General features: G+C 41.0%; 10 protein-coding genes and 1 long non-coding RNA gene across 14 annotated transcripts; 4 read left to right on the forward strand and 7 right to left on the reverse strand.

The window, feature by feature from the left end:
• The first annotated feature begins 545 nt into the window (after positions 1–545).
• LOC145711261 (uncharacterized) lies at positions 546–1,278 on the forward strand. The gene is made up of 4 exons (XR_014135143.1): positions 546–732; positions 806–850; positions 888–948; positions 1,231–1,278. It is a non-coding gene; the product is annotated as an uncharacterized LOC145711261 (long non-coding RNA).
• A 92-nt stretch (positions 1,279–1,370) lies between these two features.
• On the forward strand, positions 1,371–2,924 carry LOC145712140 (uncharacterized). The gene is made up of 6 exons (XM_081789827.1): positions 1,371–1,476; positions 1,590–1,750; positions 1,794–1,886; positions 1,980–2,123; positions 2,336–2,437; positions 2,844–2,924. Exons 1-6 carry the CDS (start codon positions 1,371–1,373, stop codon positions 2,922–2,924), a joined length of 687 nt encoding a protein of 228 aa, XP_081645953.1.
• Positions 2,925–3,253: 329 nt separating this feature from the next.
• LOC145710980 (uncharacterized) lies at positions 3,254–3,834 on the forward strand. Its single transcript, XM_081788696.1, has 3 exons — positions 3,254–3,346; positions 3,394–3,441; positions 3,540–3,834. The coding sequence occupies exons 1-3, from the start codon at positions 3,265–3,267 to the stop codon at positions 3,719–3,721; spliced, it is 312 nt and encodes a 103-aa protein (XP_081644822.1). The 5' UTR covers positions 3,254–3,264; the 3' UTR covers positions 3,722–3,834.
• A 1,038-nt stretch (positions 3,835–4,872) lies between these two features.
• Positions 4,873–6,121, forward strand: LOC145707758 (uncharacterized). 2 transcript variants are annotated; one of them, XM_081785334.1, is made up of 6 exons: positions 4,873–4,948; positions 4,998–5,162; positions 5,205–5,421; positions 5,465–5,642; positions 5,690–5,719; positions 5,763–6,121. In XM_081785334.1, exons 1-6 carry the CDS (start codon positions 4,918–4,920, stop codon positions 5,985–5,987), a joined length of 846 nt encoding a protein of 281 aa, XP_081641460.1. In that variant the 5' UTR covers positions 4,873–4,917; the 3' UTR covers positions 5,988–6,121. The 2 variants fall into 2 exon arrangements, with proteins under 2 accessions (XP_081641460.1, XP_081641468.1); XM_081785342.1 differs by lacking the exon at positions 5,690–5,719.
• Positions 6,122–7,726: 1,605 nt separating this feature from the next.
• LOC145695782 (uncharacterized) lies at positions 7,727–10,022 on the reverse strand. Of its 2 annotated transcripts, none has more exons than XM_081772803.1 (8): positions 9,668–10,022; positions 9,425–9,627; positions 9,132–9,384; positions 8,817–9,090; positions 8,698–8,777; positions 8,415–8,657; positions 8,219–8,367; positions 7,727–8,175 (listed from the first exon to the last, which is right to left on the reverse strand). In XM_081772803.1, exons 1-8 carry the CDS (start codon positions 10,016–10,018, stop codon positions 7,809–7,811), a joined length of 1,920 nt encoding a protein of 639 aa, XP_081628929.1. In that variant the 5' UTR covers positions 10,019–10,022; the 3' UTR covers positions 7,727–7,808. The 2 variants fall into 2 exon arrangements, with proteins under 2 accessions (XP_081628929.1, XP_081628928.1); XM_081772802.1 differs by having other exon boundaries at positions 8,409–8,657.
• A 22-nt stretch (positions 10,023–10,044) lies between these two features.
• LOC145695787 (interleukin enhancer-binding factor 2 homolog) lies at positions 10,045–12,295 on the reverse strand. Its single transcript, XM_081772810.1, has 7 exons — positions 11,452–12,295; positions 11,258–11,408; positions 11,110–11,214; positions 10,931–11,068; positions 10,601–10,890; positions 10,380–10,558; positions 10,045–10,338 (listed from the first exon to the last, which is right to left on the reverse strand). Exons 1-7 carry the CDS (start codon positions 11,638–11,640, stop codon positions 10,152–10,154), a joined length of 1,239 nt encoding a protein of 412 aa, XP_081628936.1. The 5' UTR covers positions 11,641–12,295; the 3' UTR covers positions 10,045–10,151.
• A 147-nt stretch (positions 12,296–12,442) lies between these two features.
• Positions 12,443–15,669, reverse strand: LOC145712141 (exocyst complex component 3-like). Its single transcript, XM_081789828.1, has 8 exons — positions 15,510–15,669; positions 15,011–15,470; positions 14,858–14,923; positions 14,446–14,639; positions 13,567–14,286; positions 13,227–13,461; positions 12,990–13,151; positions 12,443–12,849 (listed from the first exon to the last, which is right to left on the reverse strand). The coding sequence occupies exons 1-8, from the start codon at positions 15,628–15,630 to the stop codon at positions 12,549–12,551; spliced, it is 2,259 nt and encodes a 752-aa protein (XP_081645954.1). The 5' UTR covers positions 15,631–15,669; the 3' UTR covers positions 12,443–12,548.
• Positions 15,669–17,179, reverse strand: LOC145695788 (uncharacterized). The gene is made up of 4 exons (XM_081772811.1): positions 16,841–17,179; positions 16,500–16,803; positions 15,965–16,454; positions 15,669–15,828 (listed from the first exon to the last, which is right to left on the reverse strand). Exons 1-4 carry the CDS (start codon positions 17,128–17,130, stop codon positions 15,707–15,709), a joined length of 1,206 nt encoding a protein of 401 aa, XP_081628937.1. The 5' UTR covers positions 17,131–17,179; the 3' UTR covers positions 15,669–15,706.
• An 11-nt stretch (positions 17,180–17,190) lies between these two features.
• Positions 17,191–18,000, reverse strand: LOC145695792 (transmembrane protein 222-like). The gene is made up of 4 exons (XM_081772817.1): positions 17,852–18,000; positions 17,621–17,810; positions 17,490–17,577; positions 17,191–17,415 (listed from the first exon to the last, which is right to left on the reverse strand). The coding sequence occupies exons 1-4, from the start codon at positions 17,970–17,972 to the stop codon at positions 17,308–17,310; spliced, it is 507 nt and encodes a 168-aa protein (XP_081628943.1). The 5' UTR covers positions 17,973–18,000; the 3' UTR covers positions 17,191–17,307.
• Positions 18,001–18,004: 4 nt separating this feature from the next.
• Positions 18,005–20,177, reverse strand: LOC145695783 (pre-mRNA-processing factor 17-like). The gene is made up of 8 exons (XM_081772804.1): positions 19,725–20,177; positions 19,455–19,680; positions 19,317–19,412; positions 18,976–19,272; positions 18,765–18,931; positions 18,543–18,723; positions 18,237–18,502; positions 18,005–18,194 (listed from the first exon to the last, which is right to left on the reverse strand). The coding sequence occupies exons 1-8, from the start codon at positions 20,157–20,159 to the stop codon at positions 18,096–18,098; spliced, it is 1,767 nt and encodes a 588-aa protein (XP_081628930.1). The 5' UTR covers positions 20,160–20,177; the 3' UTR covers positions 18,005–18,095.
• Positions 20,178–20,213: 36 nt separating this feature from the next.
• LOC145695781 (uncharacterized) lies at positions 20,214–22,850 on the reverse strand. 2 transcript variants are annotated; one of them, XM_081772800.1, is made up of 5 exons: positions 22,603–22,850; positions 22,229–22,560; positions 21,154–22,186; positions 20,784–21,115; positions 20,214–20,742 (listed from the first exon to the last, which is right to left on the reverse strand). In XM_081772800.1, exons 1-5 carry the CDS (start codon positions 22,694–22,696, stop codon positions 20,293–20,295), a joined length of 2,241 nt encoding a protein of 746 aa, XP_081628926.1. In that variant the 5' UTR covers positions 22,697–22,850; the 3' UTR covers positions 20,214–20,292. The 2 variants fall into 2 exon arrangements, with proteins under 2 accessions (XP_081628926.1, XP_081628925.1); XM_081772799.1 differs by having other exon boundaries at positions 21,154–22,560.
• Between the last annotated feature and the right edge of the window lie 13 nt (positions 22,851–22,863).

The following is a 22,863-nucleotide window of genomic DNA, read 5'->3' on the forward strand; positions in this document are numbered from 1 at the left end:
CAAGAAAAAAGAGTTCACTTTTTTTGTGACAGAAAAGGCTTGATTTTTGTTACAGAAATGAGAGTGCACACACTCAAAATTCAATTTTATTCATTAGTCCTAATAATAATTCATTCAATCCTCCTTCATTATCAACTCAAAATTTATTTTCAAAATCTTCGTGTGAAAATCCTTGATCGCCCTGAATTCCTGGATCCCCCAGAATCCTGAATCCCCCGATCCGGGCGATCCAGGAAATCGGGCGATTCAGGATTTGGGCGATCCAGGATTCTGGGCGATCCAGGAGTAGCCTTACTTTCAGCTTGGATTTAACTTTTGGCGTCTTGGATACAACCGCAATGCGAGGGGATTGTGAATCGTCATCAAGGTCGGAAGAGAAAACCACAAACCAATAATAGTATCCAATTATGGGTTTTTGATTCCGGCTCATTATCCCCTCTGAAGACGTTCGCCAGGTTCCATACGACTTCTATTCCATAATGCACTACGACCAGTACAGGCAAGTTGAGCTCAACAAAGCAAGTGATGATCGCTTATTTAGCTTCGTCACGGGTAGTACTCCTTCTATAACCACAAAAGTCGAGTACTTCAACAAGATCATTGGCCAGCGCCGAGGATTCTCTGTTGGAGATCACCAAAAAATCAACCACTTGTATAAATGCCCCCGGCCGTTGAGAAATTCGGTAACTTCTGGATTCGACAAATTCAGATTCTTCGATGGCTTCGCTTAGGGTTACCAACTTAGCAATAAATAACTGTTTGGTTAGCAAGAAAAGAGATCTGTGAACCCCTTTGAAAGCGCCAGAAGGAGATCATTTTGAGCAAGTTGAAGCGGATTTTCAAGTTCCAGGTTTGACAGAATTAATTTGAACTAAACGTTATCTCAGGGGGCGAATCTTATGTGATGGAGATGAATGGGCCAAAACGAGGTGCTCTAATTTCACCAAGGTAATTTTGATAAAGAAAAAACAAGATACTGTCGACTCTTAAATATGTGTCAAAAGTAGAGCTTCATTATTCGCTCGAATTTTTAAAACAAATTTTCATTAGTAGTTTCACTCAGAGTCGTCTGAGTTATGCTAAGTTACTTGTTCTAAGCCTACAAGGTATTTCGTTCAACATGATTAAAATCGTTAAATTCAGCCGCGTAATAGACTTATCACTCTCGTAAATTATGACATCAAAGGTTTTTAAAAAAATACACGTTTAACGGTTAAACCAATTTCAAAGGTACGAATCACGTGCGCCCCGGCAATGTTTCTCCTTTTGGTACACAGGACCAGTTTCACGATTCAAAGATGCGAATTCGTAGAACGGCCGGACCCATCAATTATTGTCAAAAAAGCTATGCGCGGCAAAAATTTTTCACGATGTCAATTTTGAAACTGGTAAAAGGGTCGTTTGGTGACTTGGCGGTGACTTTTCATCCTCAAGATGTTGATGGAAATTATTTGGAGGCAATTCATACTTGCGAAGGTTTGTTTCAATCGGGGAAACAAAATTCTAAAATAAATGTTATTTGAATTATTTGATTACCGGCTATTATCGTAATCAGACAACTCATGCTTCTATAAAGCTCAATTTTCAAGTGATCCCTGTCCCGACGGGCGAGTGGACGTACTTTCAATGTCAACTGGAATTGACCGATCCTGTCATTTACAAAATCGAAGCGGGAGTTCGCAGTGGCCAAAAATTGCAATTAGATGATGTTTCTTTAATTGATCGCGAATGCTATCAAGAGCATTTTCAGGTGACTTTATTCAGATCTTTCAAAATCCTTACACGTCGTTTAGTTGAAAAATTTCACCAGCTGGTTTGGGTCTAATCCATCTTCGGCGTATGTTTACAGCCCTGTTTTGCGCGCTCCAACTGGCCATACATATCAGGTCTAATTTCTAGCGAGCGCTCCTAATTCTAGTGCTCGAGATGAATTTCATCGTTGATCACGTTTCTTGATCATAATTTGTCGATCATTTTAGGTGAAAATTACGAGAGGTTCTTCAAGTCTCTCCACAACAGTTTACCTAACTAACGACGCAAATGACGATGCTGACGTTTTTTGGCCTTGGGCTGAGCAGTATGTAAAAATTTATCTGATCGAACATCGAAGAATTCCTGTCAAGGTTGTGGTTTTTTATTTCGGGTGGTCAAATTGACTGGGGAAGATAAGGTTTATAATCATGGTTACGATAAATTCGACGAAGCACTAGGTCAAATCAGTCATTATTTTTCCAGTTCTGGGAAGATTGAGAAATGACCTTCAAGTCGATTGACGTGCGTTTCATAAAACTAAAATAGAATCCGATCGCCCGATTGACAGCTAAACCATCTCAAGAACCAAATGAATCACAATTACGTCTGGCTGACTTCTTCCTCAGAAACATCTGCCAATCAAAAACCCACCTCAGGAGCGGGCTTCTCAAAAAATCTTCTTCAGGCCGAATCCAGAACAAGTTTTTACCTTGAGAGCACTCTCTCAATAAATCTCCTTCAAAAATAACTGAACATCTGAGCTCACTTGAACACGCTTATCCAATAATTAAATCAGCCCTCTTCCCGATTCTCCTCGATTCTGAAATGCCAAACCCCAGCTTGTGAAAAAGTCGTTATTTGAGAAGCCACGTGAACAGAACGGAACCCAAGCCACGTTCTAATCTATTTTTGATGCGCTCCGTTCAATTATTTTCAATTTTTAGGAACGTGCGATAAAGCGGATATTCGCGCACTTTTGTCTCACATTTTGAGCTTTTCGAACATTATCTTCATAGGGACACTCTGGCGCGGATTTTTAAGCTTTGATTTTTTTTTTCAAAAAATAATCCCCGTCCGCTTTTTTCTATCAGGGCGGATCTCACTCGAGTTTCAAGATCTCGATAAATACTGAGCTTCAAAATGCTGCCCAGTTTGATTTGAAAAACGCTTAACTCTGAGAAAATTAATTTCAGGACGTGAAAAATTCTCAGGTGACGGTGCCGGACTTGATTACCCAGCCCAGGTCACCAGTTAATGCGTATCTCCTAACGACTTCGGCCGAGAACTTGACGAATTTCGTTTATTTGGTTTAGATAAAATAAGCCGCACTTTACAAAACTTGAATGCTTGAATGGCAAGAGTAAAGGTGGCAATTTTCTTTTTCTAATTGGAGACCGGATCTCGAAATTCTTTAAAAATCTGCTTTGAAGTTGTTCATGGTGAACATAACAGACGTGAGGGATCTCAACATGACTTCAGAAAGGGCTGATCGATTCTAGTGGTTTATTCGGAATGTATCTTACGGTCAACCTAGAGGAAGGCTTAGACGAGTGCGGAACATGTCCAGGAATCGGCAAGGGCTGCTTGTGGACGGGTGAGTGAGCTTTATCAGCATCGGCTGTCAGATTTTCATTTTTTTAGAGGATGGCTACCGGTGCGTTTGTATTGAGCCTTTCGAGGAACAAGAAGGCGCGTTTTCAAAATAAGATATGAAGAAATTGATAAATTGAGGTGAAACCCCGTTGAACTTCTTTGGCTTTATTTTATTTGTAAACGCGCCGTCAAAGATGGAAGATGCAGATGTCCAGCTGGGTATAATTTCGTTGGCGATAGGCAGTATGCGTCTGATAGATGCGTTCATGTTTGCGACGACCCAAATGAAGAGTTCTGTGGGGAAGGAGAAATTTGTGTCCCGCTAGAAAATGGAGCAGAATGTGTTTTATCGGAGAAGAGCATTTTTGAGTTCTGAAAAAAATTGTAAAATTCACGTTGTCTTCGAGTTTCCTCTCTCCTGTCAGATTCATCATTTAGTTCAACGATTAATTTACGCATCAAAAGTTATGAATAACAAGTGTTTCTCAGGATCTTCGATCAAAGTCAACGATTATTTTGAATTTCAACAGAACAATTGTTGAGTTTATAATTTGTAATTGTACGTACGGCTAAATTGCCGAATTTCAAACGTGAGTAGTCCAAAATCTTCAAGTCGAATACACACATCTTATCAGAAAGTGACAGGGAGAAATTAATGCTCCGAAGCGGAGATTAATAACACGAAATGTATCTTAAAGATTGACATGTGCTGATGAAAATCTGAACTTTTGAAAAGCAACTGCTTTGCATAATCTAAGCTTGATCTTTGATCAAACTAATCCGACGAATTTCTGGTTAAATGTTCCATGAAGCCGAGTAAAGTACATGTTCACTACTAGCTTAAAAGTTTATCCATTCAGGAGGGTGTTTATCACGTTTTTCAAATAAGATTGGAACTTTCTTATCGTTTATACTACACTTTTGACACTTGTCTCGGAACTCCTTTTCAAGTGCCAAGTCTTTTCTGTTTACTCACAGTCAGATACTATTTTGAGTGGGACCAGGGAATTTTTAATTTCTAGCTTCAACTTGAAAGGATATCGTAGCGCAAATGCGTGTCTGTTTTTCCATGTGGCTTCTTGAGTGCCTGACAGGCGAAAAGTTTTGTTACGTCGGATCGACTGTCAGATACTGGCGGAAAGAAATCAGAGGAAAAACTGTCTCTAAAACGGATTTTACTAAGCTTAGATTTTGGGGGTCAGAAAGGTGTTAAAACAGAAGCTTGCTCTGATGAATAAATTCGAAGATCAACCCAAGATTATGATTTTAAGATTGTTTCTTCGCGCCAGGTTAATCCACTCTCTCCAAGTTTTTTAGATGAGCATTCTAACTAACTTAATTTTTGACAAATTTCACACCCTTTCTAATGTTGACCGCAGAGAACGAAGTATTTTTTCTGGTTTGAGATTGTTTGTTCGATAAAAACCCTCCTCCGCAAACGTTATTCTTTTCATGACGAGGACTTTCATGAGCGCTCATTTTTGACCCTCTAGCGCCTGTGCGCGCGGCGCATATAATGCGCCCGGCGCGATCGAAAAATCACTAAGTCTTAGAGTTCTGTAAAATACAAAAATGAAGCTCGGTTTTTTCTTCACTGCATCAGGTAATATGCAGAGATTATTAATAAAGCACTGTCTAATCTTTCCTTTCAGCATCTGCGTCTGTAACCTTCACTGCCTTTAAAGAATCCGGCTTTACTAGGCCACAAGCGAAGGCAGACTGCGAAAGTCGAGGCCTCCGACTTGCGAATATTTATTCTCAAGAAGAACAGGATCTTCTCAACCAAGTCATTACCGACGCTGACGGTTTAGAAAGAGGTTAGTTTCCATTGTACGAAAGTTTTTTAAAGAATTCTTTAGCTTTCTGGCTCGGCATGACACAAGGAAATGATACCGAGAAAAACACGATCAAAGATATCGACGGAAACGATCTGCGATTCTACGACGGCTGGCGAGAAGATCAGCCAAGCAACAAGCTCAACCATCCAAATGACAAGCACACGTCTGGAGAATATGAAGACTGCGTTCGACAGTTCGGACTTGAAGGCTGGAACGACGCTATCTGCTCTCGAACTTGGTATGTTTATCGTCAAAGATTCCTCGTTAAAAAGCCTTTCTAGGTCAGGAGCGAAGAAAAACAACATCGCGATGGGCCACATCTGCGAAGATCGTCCATCTTCTGCCGCTGTTGAAGAGTTAGACTCTCACTTTCAAATTTGGGCAAACACTTTTACCAATGCCAATATTGCCGCTAGATGGGAAGCAACTAAATTCAGTGGCTTCAGCCTGCGACTCAAGGTAAGAAAAGGATCAAGAAGCACTCCAGTCTAAATGATTTTATGTAGCCTTCGAATATGTTTAAAAAACTTGTGGAGGTACAATCTTGGCTTCGGCAATTTGATAATATGCTTTTTATAGAGAATCTTGAAGTTGAACTGCGCAGAAAGTGAAGCCTCGATCGGATCAATGCCAGCAGTTGATACAACTGGTGACGCTCAAGACGAACTTGACAAGATGATCCAGGGTTACAAGGATTTCTTCGCGACATACTTCAGCAATTGTCGAGGAGGTGTTTTGAACACAAAGCTCAACGAAAAAATTGACAGATGGGCTGCATTATTGTCGGACAAAATTCAAAACTGAATCTGTTAAAGTTCACGTTTTTTATGTATCAAGTGTAAATAAAATACAGTAAAAACCCAAAAATTGGCCGGTTTTCAGATGTAAATTCCCGAAAAAAGCGGCCAAATTTTGGGTTTTTTGCCGGGTAGCCAAGTTGCCCCTTCAAAAAGCAAAGTTTCGAAATTTTCGAAAATCGGCATGATTTTCACATTTATGATGAATTTTAGTCAATTTGAAGTCAAAATTTAATTTTTGCTTCTTTAAAGACATTCTTAGGAGAGTTAATTCATTTTAAATGATTAAAACACTCTAAAAAAGCTCAAAATGATCAGAAATAGAATCATTTGGGCCCAATTCTGATGAAATTTTTTTTATTTTTGAAAAAGCGGCCAAATTTTGGGTTGATTTCAGGTTTCAAAAAAGGCGGATTTATACAAAAAGCGGCCAAATTTTGGGTGGGCAAATTTTGGGTTTTCACTGTATACAAAAGCGTTTTAAAATTAGATTTCTATAGGAAGAAAGCTGTGTGCCACAAATTGTGGCAATAAAGAATGGCAGTGACTTTGAAAAGGCTAAGATACAAAAAGGAAAGGGAAGTAATATATTATAAAAATATAACAAAGGAAAAGCCTTTTTCGAAAAGGAAAATCGTAAAATTATCCGCGCCAGTAGATAATGTCAAGAGTCTTGACTCAAGACCTCAAATAAAAAAAAAAGAGAATTATTAACTCGCTTTTGTCGTTCAAGTATTCTGATCAAGTAAATGGACATAACATGAATGAAGAGAGATCAGTGAAAATAATCGGTGATACTACTCTTCTTCAGGCGAATTTCCATCAATCTCATATTGCAGTTCGAACAGGACATGAGAGAGTAAAGCTGACTACTTTCGATAGAGATCGACTTCCGAGATATTCGCCGACGAAGTCTGGGCTTGTAATGCTCCTGGATGAAGTTCAACTTGACTTGCAAGATGCTCATCATAATCTCAAAGCCTTTTCTCACGCTCTCAAGAATGAACATAAGTTCCTTATGTGTAATGAAGACTCTAGTAAGAGGCTGCAAAATTTGTTCGATGGATTTCGCTACGGAGCATTCATGTTTAAAAACATCACGAAGAACGAGGTCTACTGTGACGATGGCGATGCCCCTCTTATTTCGGATGTCTGCTTCAAAAAGCTTTTATAATTTAATACTGACCAAAAACTATTCCAGACCAGAACTGTTCCTGACGACTTTAACTAGTTTTAAACTGTTGTTAATACAAATCGAACAAAAAATCCTATTTCGTCCTCAATTAGCATCTCAAAAACACTCAAAAAGCTTGACCTAAAACGCTTCCAGGGCAACAAAGATGAGAGCACTACAGAAACACCCAGCTCGATATTCTCTGTGTCCGTTTTGTAAGTCTACGAAATTAACATGTCTGATCAGTGCGCAGAGTTCGAGAATCAGCTGAGAGCAGAAAACTGTCCTATAGTTATTGACACGATAAGAAACGTTCTTGAGCTCGGAATCCGTGCTGCTGGATGCCAAATTGTAAGTCGCATTTTTTGAAACAGTTTTTGTAATTTTCAAAATAAAACAAATAAAACTTTAGGAGTTCCCACTTCAGTGTTATGAAGACATAGAGGAGAATTCCACTGCTTCTAAGCCTGCACTCAATTTTATCTTGATGCTTTTATGCTGCCTCATATTCATGATCAAATAAAACCACTGAAAGACCTAGGACCTCCCGATCTTCCGATGTTCAGGAGAAATAAGGTGAAATATAATTTATTCAACTGCTGAAGATCAAAGAAAAATGTGATAGAAATATTGAAGAAAATTGAAACGAGATTTTCAGCTAGACTTTGGAGGAGGCAGAGATAATTTAGAAGGCGGAAATTTAATTTCTGAGGTACTTGGTTTTTCGTCATCGTCGTCGTCGCTCTCCAAAAGGATGCATTCGATTTCTTTGGCCGTTTTTCCTTCCAACGTTTCTTTGGTCGCGACGGGCGGAGTGTAAGCCGACGTTATAACGCAATCATCGCCACTGTCGTCATCTTCCGATTCATGATTCGGGTTTTCGTCTGAAGAATCATCAGAGCTCATAGCATCGGCTTTCTGTTTGAGTATCTCTAAAATCTTCTTCATCTTCTGCTTTTTCTCGTCCAGCACTGCACTAGTGCTTTTCTCTTCAACAATTTCAAAATCATATTCTTCATCACTAGAAATTATATTTAAGTATATATTGAAATCCGCTTGCAAACCTTTCAACAGTTACAGTATCGCCAGTGTACGTTCCGACGCCCTCATCGCTCACAAATTCTTTGTGATCCCGAGTAGCTGACCCAATCGTCCCATTGCTTTCTTCGCCGCGTGTGTCTGATGTTTCACTTGGCCTGTGATCATTTGTAACCTTCAAAGAAACGTAAGGACATAGTTCATCATCGATTTTACCTCGACTTCTCGTTCTTTTTCTTTTCTGTCTTTCTCTGTCTCTTTCTCCGTGCCCTCTCTTTTTGCGCTTGCGTTTTTATCTTCACTGGAATCATTTTTCCGATTCCCTTCATCTTCACTTGAGTCGGATGAGGAGATGACGAAGATGTTGTGCTCTGCGGGTTTTCTAGCGACTTTTCTTCGCTTTCCGAACTGGACTCCTGTGTAATTGAGTCCAAGGCTTCCTGCGTAAGTATGTTCTGAATAAAGCTACAGTTAAGTGCAAAACTATAACCCCAAAGGCTCAAACCTCGAGTTCTTCCTTATCCAGATAAAGATCGTTAACAACTTCTTGTACATCTATTCCTCCGTCAAGGCACTTTTCGAATACTAAAGAATTAGAAAAAATGGTAAAAAACCGGGACTTACATCTCTGGGCAGTTTGGATAGCAAATTTAATCTTCGGGAACGATTCAGGTTTATAAACAGCTCGAGCTGTATTCGTCCCATCAAAAGGCTCCTCTATCCTGATTTTCTTTCCAGTAAAGAGTTGGTTGTCTGGAAACATAAGTCTTTCATCTAAAGCGCTCACTGGCTTCCCAAGTCTGACAGAGATGACTTGATTGAAGTCGAATTGATTGTAGTAGTCAAAGAAACCAAAAACAAGTTGACCAACTGTAGCTGTGTTTTGGACTTCCCATTCCTATATAAAGCTTAATTCGTGGTCAATTCTCATTCTTTTACCGCTGGATGACGTCGAATACGATGAGGAAGCTCATGAAGAGAGTCGGAGATGTTGATCTCTTCATCTAAGCCTTGAAGAACTGGAAGAATTGGAGGTGTGCGCGTTTGGAGATAATTGATAAGCATGAGATTGATGCTGTAGCTTGTTAGTGTTCCTTCGGAGGCATCGTTGATTGTGAGCTTTTTACAGATTTTCTTTAAAAACATGGCGACAGGTCTGACTCTGGGATCAATTACTCGAGGACCCATTGCACTAGAATTGAGTTAAACAGATATTTTTCACGATTTCAAACCTATATGCATTCAACAACCAAGTGTTCCGCAATCCAGTTAGGTTGTTACAGTTTATGTCGATCTGAACGCCTCGAATATTGAGCCTCAATATCGGGACTTTAGCTGGAATAAGTTCGGCGAAGTCGTTGAATTTTCCGACATTTCTTATCGCTTTGCGGCAGATTTTAAGAGCCTTCATAGAATCACTTTTGCTGACTTGTTCCTTAATTTCTGTTTAGCTGATTTTGAATTGTACGACTAACAGTATCGTGGTCGATAACCAGACAGATATCGACATCGGAGTTCTTTGTTCCGAAGCCATTTGAGGTCGATCCCACAATATAACAAGAATAATCATAGCCGGACTGTTGAATACAGTCTTCAACCCAACATCGGATCTCGTCCTTTTGATTGTAATGTTCCGACATTTGCTGGTGCATTTCGTAGTTGAACTCGATGTATCCACTGAGTGGACATGTTCCAGGAGCAGGGTTGAAACGAGGCTCATTAAAATTGCGTCTCATTGATTTACCAGGATTCTGTCTACTCTTATTCTGTTGATCGTCATGGCGTGATTTACGCTTTCGATTTCCGCGACTTGGCATCATGCTCATACTTATAAATTTAAATTTTTATTGCAGCACATTTTTTTTCAATAAGTGGCGAGTGTTCAGAATGCAAGATAACTGGAAAGTTGATAAATGAATTGAACTAAAATTGAACGACATTAAAATTGAGTCAGGGTTTTTAAGCTTCCATCTTCACAGGCGCTGCTCCTTCCGCAGCTACTGGATCAGGAGTTGTTTCTTCATTGTGGACGTAGCATTGTACGGAAGGCTGAACAACGACATCGTTGATGACTTGCATTTCTTCCAAGAGCCCAGTAGAATCTTCAAGCCCGAAGACTTTTCTGCCGCCACCTTGCATCAAAATTCTAAAGATAGGCTAGAGCGAGCAATAAAAGTGATAAAATACCTGAGAAGAGACTGAGCAGCGCAGCAAATGTTATCCATTTCTAATTTCGAAAACGAGTTGTGCACCGATCGACCGTCTCGTTCTGCTGGGTCGCGAATGCCAGCCGAGCCAGGGAGGAAAAAGCCAGAAGAAAGTAGCATGAGGGAGCGTTTCAATGCGCTTGGGACAGGCAAAATACTCTAAATTAAATTGACAATAGGAAAATCGAATAAGATTCTTACCGGATTTCCAGCTTCGTCAAAAGTAGACATCGAATAATGCGCCAAAAGTTCAACAGCCCACTGAGACATGCCAAGAAAGCCATTGAAGCGCACTTTGAAATCGGAAAGGATTCGCGCCAGGAGTCGGATGTTTGGATCAACGCAATTGTCAGCAAACCACTTGGCCCGTTTGCCCATGTCGAAGTTTTTGTACATGAGACGTTTTTGAAGATGTTCCTCGGCGCTTGTCTTTATTTTGTTGCCAGAGCATGTGATGAAGCAGTTCGCACGAAAGCCAGTCAAAGATTCGACTAAGCGAAAATGAAATTAGCGCGTGACAGTTATTCAAACCTCTTATACTAGCAGCTTCCTCACTAGAAGTGATTGTATACGTGGCTAAAGCGGAAGCAAGTTTATCAGAAAACTCTCCAAATTCGTCGATTTTCATAGGATTTCTCATCGTGATTAGAATTTCAAGTTCTTTGACTCCTAAATTGTCATTTTTCGAAACATTCTATAGTTGAACGAACCATCAATAAGGGTTTCATTGGCAAAAGCTCCAACAGTTCTGATATCATCAATAGCTTGTGGTTCTTGCTCGGCTGGAGAATCTGCGTCTGCCTCGGTTTTGACTTCTAAACCGACATTCAGCTTATTATTTTATGGCCAAACACTTACCCTCTTTCTTAGCTTCGTCATTTTCGGTATAGAAAGAGCCCAAAACTTCCGTAATTTCCTCATAAACTTTGCTCATTGCCTGCTGATCATCCTCTGCCAACATAATTTTCTTGTTTCTTTCTAAAATCATCTCTCCTACTTGCGAATCAAACTAAAAGTGCTTCATCAATCCTGCGTGAGATTTCGTTAGATACCTCGTTGCTTGTAACTTTTGGAAATTGGACTGCACAATGTTCCAGGTCAAATGGCGAAAAGGGAATAAATACTGAATTGCGTAGTGGACCCTGGAAATGACCTCCTCTTCCACCTCCTCTGCCTCTATTATATGGACTGGGACGACCGGGGTTTCCTCGCATCATTCCTCGACCGCGACCTCCAGCCATAGCGAAATAAACTGAATGATTTTGAGCTATTTTATTAGAAAAAAGAAGAACAAGGGAAAAATCTGTGACAGGAATAAGGGACTAAGAATAAAGGGTACATGAACTATAACGAGCACAAAGGGTTATTTACAGGGGTATATTTACAAAATTTGTGGGAAATGTCACCGACCACTAGGTGGTTTTTTCGATGAAGGTTCCCATTAAAATGGGTCCCCTCCCGAATTAAAACACTTACTATTTTAAATGCCCCAATGGGGCAAGTGCTTAAAAGATTAAAAAGAAAAAAAAAAGTATATTGCCATAGAGATGGCATTTTTGTCCTAGAGAGGACTCCGTCCATGTCGACTCTTTCAAGAGGACTCTTTTTCAGGACGTAAAATCTTTTTCAGAATGTTTAAACATTCTCATAGTAATAAAAGAAAGAAAAAAAATATATTTATAGAAGAAAAAACTTCAGTGCCAAGCGGCGAAAAAGGGCATATTTGGGGCGATATCCTTGGACGACTCCGTCTTTGGATCCCCGCGCCCTGATGATTGTGGAATCTCGTTCATGAGCCACATGCGACGCAGACTGCGGAAAAACTATGAAATCTCGCAGATCGAAACGAAGAAAAATATCGGAATAAATCGCAGTTCGCAGTGCGAACTTCGCATCGTACTGTAGTCCGAAAGTTTTGGAAAACCCACATCCCTAGGGCCAGTGACATTTGTATTTAATATGAAATAAATATGGCGTTATACGCCATATTCCCTTATTGTTAGGGACCGATTTCAATCTAAATATATTAATAGTTATTACTGGTTGAACGTGCAAGAATGAATGGGATTCGAAGTACAGAAATTTAGATGAATATGCAAGCCACATTTAGGCATTTAATTTTTGCTGGACTAGAGCACTCTAGCGATATTTATCGAAAGAGCCCGCTTGATACCGTTATATCGGCAAATATTGGGGGATAGTCGTTGTTGTTTTTCTTCGCGTTCATCGCTGAGGATGTCGAGGATCTAATTTCAGCGCTTGAAATGTCTCCTCTAAGCGTGAGCAACGATTTGATGTGCTCAGCTGTTAAATCCGAGTATCTTCCGACCATTGAGCTCAATTCTAGCTCTATCATATCTGGACTCGATTTTAATAAATCGGCAATACTTCGGATGACATCTGTTGCAGAGGCAGCACTATCTTTTGAGTTGGAGAGCTCTTTAAAATATCTTTTTGGGGATGAAAAAGCGTCCTCACTTGGGATACTCGAGGTGTTATTTAAGAACCGAATAATATTCTCTGGGTGTCTCTGTGCTCGAGGCTATGTTAGTTTTGGAACGCGTGATGAATCACTTTTTAAACCCCTTTCCTTCCAAGATAATCTGCCTCGATCAAGAGTTGATCGGAGACCTCTCTTCTCTCTGTGTCATTTTCGTAGCCAGAAGCGCTGAATTTTATTTTCCCGTTTGCCGGTTGAATGATTGCCGCTACATATCGAACAGTGACACGTCTCTCGAGCTCCTTGATCAAACTGCAAAAGGGAAAATTAATAATTTGCCCTTCTCCATTGTGGCCGTTGAAACTGCAATTGTGGCAGGTTTGTTACCTAAACAAGTGCTCCGGGCGCAGCGATGCAAAGTCTTTCGAGTAGTCTGTCACCGTGGCGACAATGGTGTCAACTGGTCGCCCGCCAGGTGTCCCTGACGATTCAAGCCACTCTGATTTTGTCATGATTTGACCGAGGACCTCATTCAGGTCCATCATCACTTCCTCGACCAAAAATGAGCATCCTTTCTCAGCAGCGTCGTCGGCGATTTTGGAAATTGGACTATCGAAGCTGTCTGAAAAATTCTCATTTTACTACCTCTTCCTAGATTTTTGAGTTTTTTACGACCAGCGAAAGTAAGGAAACTGTCGCGACACTAATTTCAAAATTATTTTATTACCTCGTTGTATTTGGAACTTTGCCGCGACATCAGTAAAATTGTCCGCGAGCGTCTTGCAATTATTGATCGTTGCTACGGTGTAATTATGATACCACTGCGCAGCGTTACGCGTCCTCAGATGCTGGTCTTTGAATTCTGACAATGCGCCGATAAGCTTTTCGAAGAACTCTCTCATCTCCAAGACGATGTCATTAAACACCCTGTCTTTTATCTCGTCGCTGATTTGTTTGGTTACGCCGAGGATTTCCGAAACCATTTGAGCAAGAATAACCGGCAGGTCTGTAACAAAGTAGCCATCAGCATCTCCACTTGGTGGGTCTGTTTTACGCCACTCTCTCGATTCCTGCGTGACAGCGTTTGACAGCCAAGCCTTGATATTCTCCTTGGTCGAACCAATGTAAACATTTATAAGCGCATTTTGTTCCGATCCATCGAGTAGTTCTGGGATTCGCTCTTTGGAAATTCCTAGCTCCGGGTTTCCCATGTAATTTTCGCTCGCATAGTGATTGAGGAAGATTAAAAGCTCGATAATTGTCTTGCCTTCAATTCCCTCGCGAATAAGACGATTGATTTCTGTAGCAAATGCGATGTGATACCAGTTTGTGAAACGGTCAAAAATGTTCCAACTCGGCGGGAAGCACGGAGCCACGATGTGTTTTAGAAGGATGAGCTCCGTAACGGAATCGCTTCCGATCTTTCTGGGTTTGGGTAAGCAAATTGCTCAGAAAGCGTGACCTCATTTTTATGCGCTCTTTGTTTTGCGACATAAGTCTTTCATAATAAACAAAAAAGGGACGGGACATATTAATTATTGACCCACGGGATCGATCCACTAACACAGTGCTCCTAAAGATTCTTATATGTTTGCTTATCCCTTCCTAAGTTGGCTCCCGAGCCAGCCATCGCCAGCTTTCTTCTCGATTCTGAACTTTGCTTCGATCGTGCCCTTCAAGCTCTCAAGCACTTGCTCTCTCCATTCTTTAGGCCGGCCCGGGGGTGCGAAACCCGAATAGGTTTTTCTCCTACTAGTCTCTTGATCGATCGAGGTCTCTCGCTCAATAATTCGCAAAGCGCTGTGACGAGCTTTAGTGAGTCACTACCTCTCTTTATTTGAATTAAAAATCATTTGCTTTCAAAAAGGAAGTCTGACGAAAAACGCCTCTCTTGACAGTCTCTCTCTATCTCTCTTTGGCGCTAATATAAACTAAATGACGCTGTAAAGGAACGTTACATAAGAAAACTCTTTTGACAACTGCGCGAACTTTCTAAGGATAAGTTTTTAAAGCTCTGCCTGACAAGCAGCTCCGGCTTGGACTTTGCGATGGAAAAGGAGTCGGTAATAATACTCGAGATTTTTCTAAAAAGATGGAGGATAACGCAAATATGTAAAAAGTAAATATAGACTTGAGGCAATAGAGAGTCTAGCTCAAAGTTCATTCTTTACCTGTACAGTTCGTTTGATACAACATCGACATCTTGAAAGTATCGATTCAGAAGTGTGACATCTCCTTGACTTCCGTTTTCCAGTTTGTGCTGCTCGTACAAAAGCTCATCCCGTGATATCTCAAGCTCTCTTATTGTCTTGTGAGCTTCGAGCAGCTTTTCTTCTTTGAGCTGATCTCTCGCTGCTTCCACACTTTCTGGCACTGTGAAGATTTGTCGCAAGTTATCCATTGCCGAGCTTAGCTGACGATGTTCAGCAGAGATGTCTTTGATTTCTCGAATGTGCTTATCATGGAAGGCAGTGTCCATCATTTCTTCCACTGTCTTCATCGTTTTACGAACTTCTTGAACATTTTCAATGGCGGACTTTAGCTGCTCAATGCCAAATCGAACACCATCAAGTTGAGAATGAACGGCAGTTTTGAGGCGCGATTCGACACCCATCCGTTTCCGGGCGATTCCTATTATAGAAACAATAAATAATTGAGAGCAGTAACTACCTTTCTTGTATTGATCCACTTTATCCAGCTGATCGGGTCGTTGGAGCAGTTGTGCAACTTTCTTTAGCGCTCGTTTTTCAGCTTCTGCTGTATCGATTTGAAGGTCATTTTCGAATTTCATTCTCCAGTTTTTTAAATTTAGTACTTTCTAATTAAGTTTGTGTTAATTACTCTCAATAAATAATTTAATTCATAAATCACATGATGTGTTTGTGAAGATTTGGAGGCAGTAAGGTAAACAGTTTATAACTGACTTTGTCTTCAAGGTCTTTGAGGTCGATTACGCATTCGTGGATTAGATGAAGTATACTCAGTGACGCTTGAGAACGGATAGATATTTACTTTATGAGGCCAAAAAGGAAAAGTTATGGATACACTATTAAATCATTGTCAAAGATAGTCATAAAGCTATCAGGCAATTAAATTTGACGGATTAATTCAATAAGAATCCGAGCCTAAGATCGTGATGAATCCTGTACTAGACCAAAACAATTTCCTTGCTGCTGCGATAGAGTTGATGCCCAGACTCCACTGTGCCTGATAGTAAGCCATGATGCTCCCACCCATCGCAATTGCAACGAGTGGCATGTATCGAAGCCAGAATGTGGAATTCTCACTTTCCCCGCAGCTCTGGATCTTGTGATTTTTAGAAAGTTCTTCGTGAGCAAACCAGGTCAACAAAGCGAAACAGAGGATTGACCCAATTGACCAGACTTGATCCCAACGGCCCGTTATTCCAAGCATTTTATAGCCAGCGCGGTGGTACTCCGGGTTCCGCTCAACAGCGAGCCCGTAAAAATGGGGAAATTGCCAGAAGAAAAGCAAACCAGTCGGGACAATCCAGAAGTTATTTACAAACTCTCCGCCTGTATTAGTCAAGTAGCCCATAAGCGGCGGAATTGCACCGACGAATGCACCAATTTGCGTGTTTATCCAGCTTTTTCGCTAAAATTAAAGATTCTCGTTGTTGATTTCTTTTTAAAGCCGTACCTTCAAAGTAGTGTAAATCCAATAATACAGCCAGACATTGAACACTCCGAGTCCCGCTACAGTCGCATTACAACCGGCCGCTAGAACTGCACCGCCGTAGACAACATTTTTCATTCCTCTAACTTGCGCTTCATAATGAGCCAAATCATATCCGTTGTAAGATCCTCTCTTGACGAGTTCTCTCAGCCTAGTTCTTTCCATTTGACGGTCGTATGGGACTTCGTGTTTTTGGTTGAAAGTGTTAGCAGCAAGACCAAGTCGGTATATTCCGTAATACAAGCAACCAAGCTCTAGCAAATTAATACTAAAAATAAGTTCCTTCAATTTATTTTTCAAGGTACCTAAATGGATATCCAACCATCATGTACCCAATAATCCCGGCCAGTCCGTTTGACCGGGAAAGTGCATCCTTCCCGACTCCCTTATGAAAAGCCCGATCGGGGGAAAAAGAAGGTCGCAAACTGCCCCAACTTGAAAAGTTCGTTGTCAATTTTCTCAGTTCACCTTCCTCTGCATCGCCATTTTTGATGATCCCAGTGACTCGAGGATCAATGGATTTTACGCCAAGCGCTGCCTCGCACTTGGGCGACTTTTTCAAATAAACAGCGTAAGATCTACTGGCCCGAATCATCTCATTGTCTGCAGAAACTTTTTCAGCTCTGAAACAAAAGCAATCAAAGAAACATTTTTGCAGCTATTTTTATTGAAAAGCGCCCGATTATTATGACAGTAAAAGGAGGTTTTCCGCTTTTGATTTGCGGATTGAAGATAAAGGGAATGTACAAAAAGTAAGCTGGCAAGACGAAAGTTAAAGAAGAAAAGCCAGAAGAAAGATCGTCGCAACGATTATGAAAAAGGGCAGACAGCTCTTTAGAAATCCGCACATGTTCACGAAACGGCCTCGAATAAGCAGCATCTTTATTTCAAGGTTTCATTATTGTCTTATCGTTAACCAAGAATTGGAATGAAGAAAAATCTATGAAACCATGCCCAACATACACTGACCATATTCCAGTTTGATTTGCCCTTGTATTCCATCAGATTCATAGCCATCGCTACGTGGCTGTGGCAATTATCGCTAAAAATCGTTTAAAAACATAGAAGGGCGGCGTAAAAATTACCAGCAAAGATTGTGCATTCGCCCGTTATATTCATCGGAGGCTTCTTTTACAGCTGTATCCCATTGTTTTCCGCTGATATTTGTTGGGTCGAGTTGCAAATAGCGCGTGGTCTTGCCAAATGCAAGATTATCTTCAGAAACGTAATATGGACCCGCAAAATCACGAATGACGCCATTCGAGTAGGCAATCCCTAAAATTAACATTATCTTCCATGATTTCAACTGTCCTTACCAACATGCCCGATGAAAGGCAAAAACCAAGATATGCAAGGAAGAGGAGTCCAAACGATACAAAAAGGAAATCGATCTTTTTTGATATCAATTGGCTTCATGTTTTCTGATTCCTCGACCATCTACGAACTAAAGAAAAATTATATTTTAAATATAATCTAGTGGCCTATTTATGCAGTGATAAAAACATGTGTTAGGCTGGCAGGATACAGTAAAGTTCGATTGAGTGTTACAACGAAATAAACCTAATCCCAAAGTTTGATCGTCCCGTCCCACGAACAGGTAACGAGTTTCGATGGCTCCTTGGGCAGCCATGTTGTGCAAATGACAACTTCATCGTGTGCCTGTAAAATGTTTTAACGGCTATAAACTTTTGAAAATAATACTTTGAACTTTGAGTAAAGCCTCGTTGTTTTCCAGTCCCAGATGTGAACTTTTCCCTGTCCATCTCCGGAGCAAAGATAGCTCATGTCAGGACTAAATGTTGGAACGCAAGCGTAACCGGCGACGAGATGGCCTTTGAAGATCTTCTTTCTCTTTGGCCGGAACTTGCCGCCAGTACAGTCATAGGTTTGGATGGTGTTGTCAAGAGATTGGAAACAGACAAATCGATTGTCGGGAGATTTCACCGCAGCGGGCATGGAGTGCATACCTGAAAATAAATTGAAATGCTGTCGAGAATGGGATCATACCCGGATCGGCGATATATTTAAAATCGACTGGAATGTCCCATTCCCAGACACGAATAGACTTGTCATCCGAAGTCGTTACAAATCTCTTGTTATCATCAATAAACGTAATCGAGTTGATTGGATTCAAATGACGATCGTATTCTTGAACGATATTCCCAGATCTGATATCCCATGCAGAAACCTTCAACAAGTAAATGATCAGAAAAATGGATTTTTTTTTACCTTTTTGTCATTGCATCCAGCAAGGAAAATATGTTGTTTATCCGCATCAGGGTTGAATTTGACAACATAAGGAATCTTTCTATTCGTGAATTTTGAAATGCACTTGCCAGTTTCTGTGTCCCAATATTTGATGAATCTATCGTACGAGGCGCTGAGAAAATGTTCGCCTAAAAATCTTCATAAAAATCAAGAAAAGAAACAAATAAGGAACCTTTGATAGTCATATCAGATTGCCTGACACCCTTCGAGTGCCCATCATAAGTTCTCAACAGACGCCTCTTTCCATACGTCTCCCATAATTTCAATTTGCAATCCATAGAAGTAGATAACAGCAAATGACCAGTGCCCGGAAAGAGCTGAATATTCGTAACTCCTTTTTGATGTCCTTTGAAAGTGTGAATGAGTTTCTTCGGCAAATAGCATCGTTCCACAGTGTGCGTCTCTTTCCAGTTGACGCCCTGGTCCATAGGAGGGTGGAGGTAATTTCTGCCCAAGTAATCGTTGGGATCTGAAAATAAACATGTCAGAATGTCAACACATAGAAAGTCTTACCGTTGATATGAAGCTGCGTCTTTTCCATAACGACATCGTCATCATCGTCATTCGCTTTCGACCTGTTGTTTCGTTGCTGTCGCTTGCGAATTTTACCTAACACAATATTTATAACCTAACGATCCAACATTTATTTACCTAGAATATCATCGAGCTCTTCTCTAACTTCACCGCTTGGATTCGTTTCCTCCATGGTCTTCTCGTCTTTATACTTTGCCCAAGGTCCCTTCCACCCCTCGATGTCTCCAGCATCATCATTTTTCGCACGCTTTCTTTTCTTTCTTTTCACATTCATCCAGACACTGCCACCTTGTTCGACAGCTTTACCGTCGATTCCGTGATAACTTGTCACGGTTTTCATATCCTACAAAAATTTAAGGACATTTAATGAAAAGCTCAGCTTCAAACCTCATCAGCGCTATCGAAATTCTTTGATGGATCAATGGCCGTTCCATAGGAATGATAATTTCTTCGTTGCGTTTCGAAGGCAAAATCAGAAATGTGCTCCTTCTCAGCATAACCAGCCAGGGTGTTTCGCTCGGCCGCTGCTTGATTACTTTTCAATGGATTTGACGGCCCCTGTTCTGGCATATAAAGTTCTTCGACAGTTGGATTGAAGACGATCTCTCCTTTTGTTGTATCGACACTTCTGCCGTTGTGAACATCGTACTTTGTGATGACATTTGGTGCAACGACGATATCTGTTGACGTCTTGATTGGTTCTGGCTTCTTCATATTCGTCATATGAGAAATGGCATCGGCATGCTTGACGCAATTCAAGTTCTCCTCGTCCGACTCAGAGTCGGAGCCTTTGTAAGCTCCGAGCGCGGCCAGAGTCGCCATTTCAATTGCTTCACTCTGAAAGAAATATCTATTTTTGCTGATTATAGAGCAATTTACATTTATTTCAGTACACAAATATGTTCAATAAATTTACAGAATATACAGAAATTCAGAAATATGAGAAGTTACAGTATCAATTTTCTAGGCTGGGCACGCTATCTTCGGAGATCTGGAAAAGGAGAGGTTTTCCCGTCTCCTTATCATTCAACTGGTAGTAAAACTTTCCATCGAGATGAATAAATTGCCCTTCCGAAGGTATCTTCAACTTCGAATCAACTTGGGCGATAGAACTCGTTTGTGGATTGGTCTGATCAGTAATTGATGTTGCGCTGGGCTTCATATATTGGATTGCTTTTGAAGTCGAAGGTAAGGATTCAGCAAAAGGCTTTTTTGACGATTGTTCTTGCGCAGTCTCTTCGGCCTTTCGTTTCTGAGTTTTGAGCTCAACTTCCGCTTGGAGCTCGGCTGACAGATGTTGAATTCGAGTTTCCATGCTTCCGACAATTGCGAGAAATTGCGAGCCTGGTCTGATATCGCATTGTTCGATGTGCGCATCGAGAGTTTTTTTCTTACGAAACATCACCTGATTCAATTGGTTAAAAATACATAGAGATAATTTTTTACCTTGCAATGTGGGCATTCGTAAATCGTCTTTGATTTCATCCCGAAATCTTGTTGATAATCTTTTATGAACAAGTCGGTCTTCGCTGGAATCGTGTACATTTCTTTCCTTTCCAAATCCGGCATATGAATATCTTGGTAGTTTTCAGCTTGAGAACTGTTGTCGAGCATGTAAAATCCATCCGGCTGCAGCAAATATTGAAATCGATGACGTTTTGTTCCTTCCTTTGGGTCAGCAAATCGAGGATCTTCTTCTTTGTGATCTTTCCGAAAGTGCTGGGAGAGCTTGAATCCGCGAGTGAAGACTTTGTCATGACAAATGTGACATTTGTAGCCTTGGAACTGTCAGTAACTGGATATTTCCCACACCTACCTTTGACACTTTCGCCAACTTCCGTCTTTTTGTGCTGAAATCGCTCATGATATCGCAATTTTTTCAACGTCGTTGTTACAAAATCACAGCCAGCGTTCGTGCACTTGAATTCGCCAGACTTGTTGTGCGTTACAACATGCGCCTTGTAATCCTTGAGCGTTTTGAAATACTTTTCACAGAATGGACATGGGCCGAATTTCCGCTCATCAGAATGAACGTACTGCAAGTGAGTGGCAACTGCGCGAAAGTTCCGAGCCATATGCTTACAACCATCCACTGGACAGGCGAATTTTCTGTTATGATTTGTCAGGTGGTCACGAAGAAGGACTTTTGTTGGGAAAAGCTTTCCACAAACATCGCAAGAATGAGTTCCGTCTTTTGGGTATTGCCGAGCAAAGTGGTCTTCAAGCCGTTTTCCTGTGGAAAGCCGGTCGCAGCAATATGGACAAGCGATGTTTTTCAAAACAAGATGAGTACATACATGCGCTTTTAGTCTGTTCATCGTTTTGGCGCCCTTAGAATTTGTGTCGACGATGAAATCGCATCCTTCCCAGTTGCAGCCGATCATTTGATCTTTCTTCCACAGAAGCGGGCTCCAGTAACAGTCGACTTCATCATGCATATGTCGAGCCAGAAACTCCGGAACGAAAGAAAAGTACGAGCATGGTTCAACTCCTTCTCGTGGAATCACCCATTTGCAAAGTCCTCCGAATTTGTCCATACTTGCATATTGCGCCAAAGGATCCAGTTGACGAGCAAGACAAGTGGGAATGCCAGCGGTATTTGCGAACTTTTCGAGGATTTGATGTCTTTTAATAAGTCGAACGCCGCATTCTTCTATCCTGGTTTGGTGGGCGTGGAAATAGGTATGCCGGAGAAAGTCATCAACGTCCAAAGAATCAAACTCATAGCCACAGCAATCGCCAGTAACAAGAGGCAGGGATTCTCGCGCCAGAATAGTCCGTCTCCAAGTGCATGTCTTTGGAATGTATTTCAGGAAAAGTTCCTTTGTTTCTCGCAACAGTTCCTGGCGCTTCAAATTGTTTTTGTGGAAATAGTGGCAAATTAGACTAACGAGTTCTTCGGTGTATTCTTCCGTTGCCGCTCCTTCAGGAAAAAGAATACTCAACACATGCGCCTTCAAATGGTCGAGATAATCAGCATAGACAGCCAGCTGTTGATCTGACATTATGCTCCCTAATCGGAGATCCATCGGGCACTTCGGATTCTCGATAAAACTCGCGCATAGTCCACAGAAATAAGGACCGAGTTGTTCGGGCTCATTCCGTCGGTACTCTACCAGGCTTGTTAAAGTCGATTGTTTCGGTGTTTCGACTTCAACGTCTTCGTAGACAAGATTGTCGTTGTTCTGATGGTTGTTGATGTGAAAAGACTTGTCAAACGTCTCTGAAAACAATTTTAGATTGTTCATCAAACTCCGAATCTTACCGGATGTGGATGGATTATCCGGCAATTCTTCAATATAACAAGTGTTTAGCTCGCTTTCTGTTGTTTCACTCTCCTGAAACGACTCTAGGTCCATCCTAGACTTCGAACGAGTTCCGATTCGATTCTGAAAGAACACGAAGATGATCAGTTGTGAACTTGTGAACTTTTTATGTTTGAGCTTGATAAACAGGTTCTGAGAGCCAGAGCTTTGGGAAGTTCTTCGATGGCCGTCGATCTTTGAAATGACAGGATCTTTTTTGA

This window comes from Oikopleura dioica, chromosome 1 (genome assembly GCF_907165135.1).
Source record: "Oikopleura dioica chromosome 1, OKI2018_I68_1.0, whole genome shotgun sequence".
In the NCBI taxonomy this organism is placed as follows: Eukaryota; Metazoa; Chordata; class Appendicularia; order Copelata; family Oikopleuridae; genus Oikopleura; species Oikopleura dioica.